General features: G+C 35.3%; 2 protein-coding genes across 2 annotated transcripts in view; both read right to left on the bottom strand.

The window, feature by feature from the left end:
- LOC134851470 (clathrin heavy chain 1-like) overlaps positions 1-11,297 on the bottom strand; it is a 519,829-nt gene that overhangs the window by 424,344 nt on the left and 84,188 nt on the right. The gene's annotated exons all lie outside the window — the stretch shown is intronic.
- LOC134851472 (eukaryotic translation initiation factor 2-alpha kinase 3-like) overlaps positions 1-11,297 on the bottom strand; it is a 98,730-nt gene that overhangs the window by 3,249 nt on the left and 84,184 nt on the right. The window contains exons 2-3 of the mRNA XM_063867577.1: positions 723-974; positions 298-640 (exon numbers count right to left, since the gene is read on the bottom strand). Of these exons, the coding sequence (XP_063723647.1) occupies positions 298-640; positions 723-972 (593 nt within the window). The 5' untranslated portion in view covers positions 973-974. The remainder of the gene's footprint in view (positions 1-297; positions 641-722; positions 975-11,297) is intronic.

The raw sequence follows: 11,297 nt of genomic DNA, 5'->3' as shown, positions 1-11,297 counted from the left end.
CACCAAGCATATATTAAATATATTTTTCCCTTTCTTCGGAAGTCAGAACAATAATATAAATTCAGAGTTGGTTTTACAACCCCCATAAACAAAAGTTATCAATACAATGGGAGTTAAAAACGGTGGCATGCTCGAAATATATCGATTGGTCAGATAGGTCTAAAGGTTTACACATTCGTTGATTTTGATACACATGTTGTTACTACGAGAACTTCTTCTAGATCAATAAAAACTGGAAAAATGAAAAAAGGGTTAAAACCAGCATTTGGAATGAGAAGTCTAAGGTCAGACTCTAACCTGAAGTTCCACCTTTCAGTTCCACTATATTCGTCAATGGCTCTAACTGTTCGTTGAGTGCTTCTGACTATTACTACTTCGTCTGGAAAATCGCCCCCGCCCAAATCTTTTTCATTAGTGTCAGGACTGTTGGATGTCTTTTGGTCGCCTTCTCTTGAACATGGCCTACTTCCGTGACAACGGTATAGCAGCTTTCCGTCGGCCAGAGATATGGCTAAACTTTGGAATGATATTGCACCTGAAGCGAATGTGTTTTCGGTCAACTTCTTTGAACTCGACAATAGAAGATCAGCATTTGTAGGAAACTGCCTCAAACTCTCGCCATTCCACTTGAAGAGCTCGCCTATGAAACAAACTCAAGAATGAATTCAACTCTAGACCTCAAACAAGACAATAAATCATCACTATCTTAGAATGCGAGTCACCTTTAAAACTAGGAATTAAACGGACATATCCATCCTGTTCGTCGTAAATTTGAATTTGATCTAAACTGGATGACACGAGAGTTGGAATTGACTCATCCGTAACTTTCAGTGACCAGTGAATATTCCCAGAAGCTACATCAACTCCTCTGAGATAGCCATCAACGGTTGAGACTATGATCAGCTCAGGGACAGACGCTTCCGATGTGACGACGAAGAATATAAGAAAAATAAACCATCGCCAACAACACATCTGAAAGGTTTCTTATCAACTATCATTTCAGATGGTCAATCTAATTTGAACTCCAAAAAATGACAACTGAATAGTCTATTATACATGAAAATATACACACTTTAATTGAACAATAAAATTGTTTTCAGATGCAAGTGTAAGTCAATATTCGGTGAAGGTAAAATAAGAGATAAATGATTGTACATATCAATTATACTTAATTAGCGCAAGAACCGCAACTACGGTGCTTCAAATGGTCAATTGAATGTTAAAAAAATCTTCTTAAAACATATCCAATAAAACAACATTTATTGAAATTCCATCAGGGTTTTCTATTAATTGAACAAACTATTTTTTTTTATTCTTTTTTTTTCACAAGGTAATCAGAAGGTCAAAAGTATCATAGTAACCGAGGTTACAGTCATGAGTCCCTTCATCATGTATTCCAGTCAAAATCCTTGGAATTTTCTAGATATGGAAGTGATAATGATAAAAGAAGATGTTAAGTGTTTAAGTCCTTTTCATTTAAAATCGATACGGGTTACGCTTCTTCGATAAGAACACGCAACTCGACACGAGATAATATAATATACAAGTGTTACAAGTAAAAAATTTCGTCGAAAGTTATTTTGTCATTTATAGTTCCGAGTACGCAAGCGGCGTTCGCAATCTGTATTGCCAGGGAGATTCTCTGTTTTAAAAAGCTGCCTGCTCTGGGTTCCTCAGTGCATATGCTTAGGTTCTTACAAAGCTTGCTCAAAAAAACTTCTGTGCTGGGGCCGGCCGCGCCCTGAATTTCAAAAGCTAGCGGTTGAAAAAGATATCCATCATTTACAAGATCTTTATATTTGTCAATTTTTTGCTCTTCCGCTTCAGCGGCAGCCGTACCAGGGTTACAAACAGACCCGGCATTAATCCTACAAGGAGCTAAGGAGTCTACTACCGTTACATCCCACAAGAGCTGCTTACCATCAGCCCATGGAACGAGCGTCAAACCGTCTGGCGCTTCTGATCGGTCCTGTAGAGGTGTCGTGGTTCTAAAACAGACGGAATGTGAGTAGATGATAGACTCTGCTTTATAAGGGCATTCAGGTTTGAATGCCTAGAGAATCTCCCTGCACTTTTGAGGCAAGAAAGACCATGCCAACCATCCTCGGTAACGTCTTTTCCGCACACGCATTTATGCCGTTCGCATATTTTTGATCCTAATCGAAGTCCTATCGCAATTCTGAGTTGTTGGTTCGACAGTTTTAACCTTAAATTTTTGCAGGGGATGACGTTCAACCATTGGGATCCAAATCTATCTTGGAACGCGTTGAACCTTTTAGCCTAATTGTTGCGATAAACTTATTAAATAGATTTGTTATGTTTGATGTTTGTGCCTGTATGTGGAGCGCCCTCTGAGGGATTTTAGAGACAGGTCTGTCAAGTGGCTTTCTGTGGGGAGGTGGGGAACTGGAACTGGCTTGAGAAGTCTGGTGGTGCGCCGCTGAACCTACTGAGCTCGGGTGAGATTGTTCCTTGTTTTTGATTTTTAACCTTTATGCTGCCTTTTAACCTTTTAACCTTTTAAATTAATTTAGTTGTCTTTTTTATTTGCTGATTTGTAGAATTCCCACTAACCGCTTATCATGGGTTAGTTCAGTCCCCTAAAGTCCAGTCAAAATCCTTTTTTTTTAACCTTTATGCTGCGTCAAGATGAGGAAAAACAACAAAGAGTGTACATCAAAGATTGCTTAAAACCTTCAGGACTGATAAATTGGATTAGATGTGATTGTTGTTCTAGTTGGTATCATATCAGTTGTGTAAATATTTCTCTTAGCGACTCTAAGAAAACCCAATGGTTTCAGTGTCCTTTATGCGTTGATGTAAAATCTGTTAATAAAGCAACAATAGGTAATGATTTAGTGCTAGACAATTATGTTAATACAGCCATCTCAAATGTCCGAGTACTCAAGAGAGTACCAAAAGACTCGCGTGTTCCCTTGGCGGAAAGTCTGTCGGACAAAATATATGACATCGTCTACAATATAGAAGATGTTACAAAATGGCTAATTTTTTTAACGTCGTTCTTGTTTTTTTTGGAGCAACCGAAAAGAAGTGGACGCAAACAGACCACAAGCATGAGCTCTTTGATAAATAAAAAAATTCGAGCAAATGACGTGTCACTTCCAAAACCCCATCCCCAAGTTTCAAGCCCGCCTCTGAGTGACCTCGAGCAGAGAATAAAGTTAATAAGTAGTAAGCTCGATGAAGGAAATGTAAAGGGAGGAATAAGGCTTGCTGCTTCAGATGACAAAATAGCTCCTTTTTCAACTGATAACTATCAAAAATTTGTTGTCTAAGCACCCGCAGCGAGCCAAATTTGCAGCTCCAAATCCAGAAAAATTGGATAGTTTTTTTGTAACCGATTTCGACCTATACAAAGCGATAATGTCTTTTCCAAACGGATCAGCAGCAGGTCCTGATAAAATATTTCCTCAAATTTTTAAAGATCTTGTTAGTAAGTCGAATGGCAGTGCAGGACTTAATTTTCTGAAATCGCGTACTAAGCTGATAAACCTCATTGGAGATGGCAAAATACCGGAACCACTAAGACCTTTCTTTTTTGGCGCAAAGATTATCGCCCTCATAAAAATAGACGGAGGGTTGAGACCGATTGCCATAGGCAACACGCTGAGACGTATCGCGTCTAAATGCGCTGGAAGCAAGGCCCTCTCCGAGCGACAAAATTTTTTCGGAAACGTACAGGTAGGATGCGGTACCAAACGAGGAGCAGAAATAGCTGCGCACTCGTTTCGAAACCTAATTGAACGCGACGACAATCCAAAATGTACTGTTCTTTTAAAACTAGAATTTAAGAATGCCTTTAACTCTTTAAACAGAGAAACAATGCTGAATCATGTTTTTTCAAATCGCCCCGAATTGTATAATTACACCCATTGCGCGTATGGTAAACCTAGTTACCTTTTTTACGGAAGCTCTGTCATAATGTCAGAAGACGGAACTCAGCAAGGTGATCCTGAAGCCCCACCCCTTTTTGCGGAAACAATTCATACACTAGTCAAACAGTTGGAGTCGAAAATTAACATCTGGTATTTAGATGATGGGAATTTAGCCGACGACTATAAGGTAGTACTCCGGGACCTTAAAAACATTCTGAAATCGGAACAAATTTACGGCCTGAGCTTAAACACTGAGAAGTGTGAACTTTGTTTTTTGGGACCGACTACTAGTACACAGTATAATTCAATTTTAACACAATTTCGAAAAATATGCCCCAAAATAAAAATAAAAACAAAAGAAGAACTCCTCATTTTAGGATCTGCAATCGGCGAACTTTGCCGAAAAGAATTGCTCGACGAAAAAATTAGGGAGCTTGAAAAAATCTCGGATGTCATTGACAAACTAGACGCCCATTGTGGTTTTTACCTCCTGAAAAAATGCTTTAGTACCTATCGCTAGCTATGCATCATCAGTCTGAAAACCCTCAAAGCAAGATCTTGCCACCTTAGAAAAATTTTTTCGGAAACGTACAGGTAGGATGCGGTACCAAACGAGGAGCAGAAATAGCTGCGCACTCGTTTCGAAACCTAATTGAACGCGACGACAATCCAAAATGTACTGTTCTTTTAAAACTAGAATTTAAGAATGCCTTTAACTCTTTAAACAGAGAAACAATGCTGAATCATGTTTTTTCAAATCGCCCCGAATTGTATAATTACACCCATTGCGCGTATGGTAAACCTAGTTACCTTTTTTACGGAAGCTCTGTCATAATGTCAGAAGACGGAACTCAGCAAGGTGATCCTGAAGCCCCACCCCTTTTTGCGGAAACAATTCATACACTAGTCAAACAGTTGGAGTCGAAAATTAACATCTGGTATTTAGATGATGGGAATTTAGCCGACGACTATAAGGTAGTACTCCGGGACCTTAAAAACATTCTGAAATCGGAACAAATTTACGGCCTGAGCTTAAACACTGAGAAGTGTGAACTTTGTTTTTTGGGACCGACTACTAGTACACAGTATAATTCAATTTTAACACAATTTCGAAAAATATGCCCCAAAATAAAAATAAAAACAAAAGAAGAACTCCTCATTTTAGGATCTCCAATCGGCGAACTTTGCCGAAAAGAATTGCTCGACGAAAAAATTAGGGAGCTTGAAAAAATCTCGGATGTCATTGACAAACTAGACGCCCATTATGGTTTTTACCTCCTGAAAAAATGCTTTAGTACCTATCGTTAGCTATGCATCATCAGTCTGGAAACCCTCAAAGCAAGATCTTGCTACCGTAGAAAAAGTGCAACAGAGAGCAACGAAATGGGTACTTGGAAATAAACAAATTCCTTATAAATCGAGGTTAACCACTCTTCAAATTCTTCCCTTGTCTCTTTACCAAGAAATGCATGTACTACTTTTGTTCGCGAACATTCTAAGAGGAAAGACCGACCTGGAATGGTGGCGATTTATAGAAATCACTGAATCAAATCGACCGAAAACAACAAGACGTTTCAACGCGAAGAACTTTCGACTTTATAAATGCGAATCTGATTTCTGGCAACGCGCCTGCAGCCTGACAAACATATTTCACGATCACCTGAAATATGAAGTCCTATTAAGTGACTCGTTTAAACCAAAAGTATCAAGAGTGTACTGGCAATTCTACGAGAAAATCTACAATGAAGTCGATACCTGCACCTGGAGAATCAACTGCGGATGCACAAGATGCTTAAACTTCAAAAAACTAAACTCATTAAACTAAAATATGATCGATCTCATAAACTTGATTCGGGAGCTAACTCTCATGGATGTATCCTAAATTCTGTTTTATTATTATATGACGTATTTTGTGATTTTTTCAAAAAATTTTCAGAAAATTTGTATTTATTTTTTTTGCAAATCTGAAATTCCCAACCCTGTAGTTTGGTCCTGTCAGAGTACTCTCTAAGATTGCGATTCTTGCCTCCAAATATGACGTTTTTTGTGATTTTTTTCAAAAATTTCAGAAAAAATTAATTCATTATTTTTCAAAGAGTTTGAAATTCGCAACCTTGTAGTTGGGCGCTGTCAGAGTACTCTAAGGAATTACAAATCTTGCCTCCAAATATGACTGTTCAAATCCTTGAAGTTTTCGAGATATGACGTATTTTGTGATTTTTTTAAAAATTTTTCAGAAAAACTAAAATATTTTTATTTTTTGAAAATCTGAAATTTTCAACCCTGTAGTTAGGTCCTGTCAGATTACTCTCAAAGATTGCGAATCTTGCCTCCAAGTATGACTGCTCAATTCTTTGTAGTTTACCGAGATATGACGTTTTTTGTGATTTTTTCAAAAAATTTTCAGAAAACTTAAAATATTACTTTTTAAAAATCTGAAATTCCCAATCCTGTAGTTAGGCCCTGTCAGAGTACTTGCAATATAGATGTGAAGTTATCGAGATGTGACGTTTTTTGTGATTTTTCCAAAATTTTAAGTAAAATTTTTAAAAAAAAGTTGAAATTAATTATTTTTCAAAATTTGAAATTCCCAACGCTATAGTTCGGTGTTGTCAGGGTACTCTAAAGAGTTGCAAATATTGCTACATGCAAGTGCTAAATGGGACTGCTCAAATGCTTTTAGTTTCCGAGATAAGACGTTTTTTTTTAATTTTTTTTTTCGGGAAACTTAGGTTTAAAAAATTCATAAAATTTTGAATTCCTAACCCTATAGTAGGGTGCTCTCAGGGACTCTCAGTGGTTGCAAATCTGGCCTCCAAATTTATCCAGAGGCCCATTAAGTTTTCGAGATGACGCTTTTAAAATGGGAATTAAAAAAATTAAAAAGTTCGAAATTACCAACCCTGTAATTGGGTGCAGTCAGAGTACATTAAAAGTTTGCAGATGTTGTTTTCAATGTATGCAGTTTTTCATGAGTTGTCGAAAATTTTCGAAGCACCGGAGGTGCGATAAACGCTAGTGTAAATTTACTTGAACATCTTTAAGTTTCCGAGATATGAAATTTTTTGTTATTTTCAAATTTTTCATTAAATCTGATTGATGTCAGAATTTAATACTTAAAAAAAAGCATGAGAGGAGCGTGAGTATGCTGTCGGTTTTTAGGGTCTTTTTTGAGTTTAAAGTTTCACAAATCTCATAAAACTCCGAAGGCTTATGTTTAGAGATATGGTTGTTTGGGTGAAAAGAAACCCTAAAAGATGACCTAATAGTTTGTTCAATTAATAGAAAACTCTGATGGAATTTCAATAAATGTTGTTTTATTGGATATGTTTTAAGAAGATTTTTTTAACATTCAACTGACCATTTGAAGCACCGTAGTTGCGGTTCTTGCGCTAGTTAAATATAATTGATTTGTACAATTGATACGTACAATTGATATGTGCAAATCTGGCCTCCAAATTTATTCAGAGGCCCATTAAGTTTTCGAGATGACGCTTTTAAAATGGGAATTAAAACAATTGAAAAGTTCGAAATTACCAACCCTGTAATTGGGTGCAGTCAGAGTACATTAAAAGTTTGCAGATGTTGTTTCCAATATATGCGGTTTTTCATGAGTTGTCGAAATTTTTCGAAGCACCGGAGGTGCGATAAACGCTAGTGTAAATTTAATTGAACATCTTTAAGTTTCCGAGATATGATGTTATTAGTTATTTTCAAATTTTCCTTAAATCTGATTGATGTCAGAATTTAATACTTAAAAAAAGCATGAAAGGAGCATGAGTATGCTGTCGGTTTTTTAGGGTCTTTTTTGAGTTTAGAGTTTCACAAAACTGATAAAACTCCGAAGGCTTATGTTTAGAGATATGACTGTTTGGGTGAAAAGAAACCCTAAAAGATGACCTAATAGTTTGTTCAATTAATAGAAAACCCTGATGGAATTTCAATAAATGTTTTTTTATTCGATATGTTTTAAGAAGATTTTTTTTTACCTTCAACTGACCATTTGAAGCACCGTAGTTGCGGTTCTTGCGCTAGTTAAGTATAATTGATTTGTACAATTGATACGTACATTTGATATGTGCAAATCTGGCCTCCAAATTTATCCAGAGGCCCATTAAGTTTTCGAGATGACGCTTTTAAAATGGGAATTAAAACAATTGAAAAGTTCGAAATTACCAACCCTGTAATTGGGTGCAGTCAGAGTACATTAAAAGTTTGCAGATGTTGTTTCCAATATATGCGGTTTTTCATGAGTTGTCGAAAATTTTCGAAGCACCGGAGGTGCGATAAACGCTAGTGTAAATTTAATTGAACATCTTTAAGTTCCCGAGATATGATATTTTTAGTTATTTTCAAATTTTCCTTAAATCTGATTGATGTCAGAATTTAATACTTAAAAAAAGCATGAAAGGAGCATGAGTATGCTGTCGGTTTTTTAGGGTCTTTTTTGATTTTAGAGTTTCACAAAACTGATAAAACTCCGAAGGCTTATGTTTAGAGATATGACTGTTTTGGTGAAAAGAAACCCTAAAAGATGACCTAATAGTTTGTTCAATTAATAGAAAACTTTGATGGAATTTCAATAAATGTTGTTTTATTGGATATGTTTTAAGAAGATTTTTTTTACATTCAACTGACCATTTGAAGCACCGTAGTTGCGGTTCTTGCGCTAGTTAAGTATAATTGATTTGTACAATTGATATGTACAATTGATATGTGCAAATCTGGCCTCCAAATTTCTCCAGAGGCCCATTAAGTTTTCGAGATGACGCTTTTAAAATGGGAATTAAAAAAATTAAAAAGCTCGAAATTACCAACCCTGTAATTGGGTGCAGTCAGAGTACATTAAACGTTTGCAGATGTTGTTTCCAATATATGCAGTTTTTCATGAGTTGTCGAAAATTTTCGAAGCACCGGAGGTGCGATAAACGCAAGTGTAAATTTAATTGAACATCTTTAAGTTTCCGAGATATGATATTTTTAGTTATTTTCTAATTTTCCTTAAATCTGATTGATGTCAAAATTTAATACTTAAAAAAAGCATGAAAAGAGCATGAGTATGCTGTCGGTTTTTTAGGGTCTTTTTTGAGTTTAAAGTTTCACAAAATTGATAAAACTCCGAAGGCTTATGTTTAGAGATATGACTGTTTGGGTGAAAATAAACCCTAAAAGATGACCTAATAGTTTGTTCAATTAATAGAAAACCCTGATGGAATTTCAATAAATGTTGTTTTATTGGATATGTTTTAAGAAGATTTTTTTTACATTCAACTGACCATTTGAAGCACCGTAGTTGCGGTTCTTGCGCTAGTTAAGTATAATTGATTTGTACAATTGATATGTACAATTGATATGTGCATATCTGGCCTCCAAATTTATCCAGAGGCCCATTAAGTTTTCGAGATGACGCTTTTAAAATGGGAATTAAAAAAATTAAAAAGTTCGTAATTACCAACCCTGTAATTGGGTGCAGTCAGAGTACAGTAAACGTTTGCAGATGTTGATTCCAATATATGCGGTTTTTCATGAGTTGTCGAAAGTTTTCGAAGCACCGGAGGTGCGATAAACGCTAGTGTAAATTTAACTGAACATCTTTATGTTTCCGAAATATGATAATTTTAGTTATTTTCAAATTTTCATTAAATTTGATTAATGTCAGAAGTTTAATACTTTTAAAAGCATGAAAAGAGCAGGAGTATGCTGTCGGTTTTTTAGGGTCTTTTTTGAGTTTAAAATTTCACAAATCTGATAAAACTCAGAAGGCTTATGTTTAGAGATATGACTGTTTGGGTGAAAAGAAACCCTAAAAGATGACCTAATAGTTTATTCAATTAATAGAAAACCCTGATGGAATTTCAATAAATGTTGTTTTATTGGATATGTTTTAAGAAGATTTTTTTTACATTCAACTGACCATTTGAAGCACCGTAGTTGCGGTTCTTGCGCTAGTTAAGTATAATTGATTTGTACAATTGATATGTACAATTGATATGTGCAAATCTGGCCTTCAAATTTATCCAGAGGCCCATTAAGTTTTCGAGATGACGCTTTTAAAATGGGAATTAAAAAAATTAAAAAGTTTGAAATTACCAACCCTGTAATTGGGTGCAGTCAGAGTACATTAAAAATTTGCAGATGTTGTTTTCAATGTATGCGGTTTTTCATGAGTTGTCGAAAATTTTCGAAGCTCCGGAGGTGCGATAAACGCTAGTGTAAATTTAATTGAACATCTTTAAGTTTCCGAGATATGATATTTTTAGTTATTTTCAAATTTTCATTAAATCTGATTGATGTCAGAATTTAATACTTAAAAAAAGCATGAAAGGAGCATGAGTATGCTGTCGGTTTTTTAGGGTCTTTTTTGAGTTTAAAGTTTCACTAATCTGATAAAACTCCGAAGGCTTATTTTTAGAGATTGACTGTTTGGGTGAAAAGAAACCCTAAAAGATGACCTAATAGTTTGTTCAATTAATAGAAAACTCTGATGGAATTTCAATAAATGTTGTTTTATTGGATATGTTTTAAGAAGATTTTTTTAACATTCAACTGACCATTTGAAGCACCGTAGTTGCGGTTCTTGCGCTAGTTAAGTATAATTGATTTGTACAATTGATATGTACAATTGATATGTGCATATCTGGCCTCCAAATTTATCCAGAGGCCCATTAAGTTTTCGAGATGACGCTTTTAAAATGGGAATTAAAAAAATTAAAAAGTTCGTAATTACCAACCCTGTAATTGGGTGCAGTCAGAGTACAGTAAACGTTTGCAGATGTTGATTCCAATATATGCGGTTTTTCATGAGTTGTCGAAAGTTTTCGAAGCACCGGAGGTGCGATAAACGCTAGTGTAAATTTAACTGAACATCTTTATGTTTCCGAAATATGATAATTTTAGTTATTTTCAAATTTTCATTAAATTTGATTAATGTCAGAAGTTTAATACTTTTAAAAGCATGAAAAGAGCAGGAGTATGCTGTCGGTTTTTTAGGGTCTTTTTGAGTTTAAAATTTCACAAATCTGATAAAACTCAGAAGGCTTATGTTTAGAGATATGACTGTTTGGGTGAAAAGAAACCCTAAAAGATGACCTAATAGTTTATTCAATTAATAGAAAACCCTGATGGAATTTCAATAAATGTTGTTTTATTGGATATGTTTTAAGAAGATTTTTTTTACATTCAACTGACCATTTGAAGCACCGTAGTTGCGGTTCTTGCGCTAGTTAAGTATAATTGATTTGTACAATTGATATGTACAATTGATATGTGCAAATCTGGCCTTCAAATTTATCCAGAGGCCCATTAAGTTTTCGAGATGACGCTTTTAAAATGGAATTAAAAAAATTAAAAAGTTTGAAATTACCAACCCTGTAATTGGGTGCAGTCAGAGTACATTAAAAA

This window comes from Symsagittifera roscoffensis, chromosome 7, assembly GCF_963678635.1.
Source record: "Symsagittifera roscoffensis chromosome 7, txSymRosc1.1, whole genome shotgun sequence".
NCBI lineage: Eukaryota > Metazoa > Xenacoelomorpha > Acoela > Convolutidae > Symsagittifera > Symsagittifera roscoffensis.
This window is presented reverse-complemented; position numbering and strand designations above follow the sequence as displayed.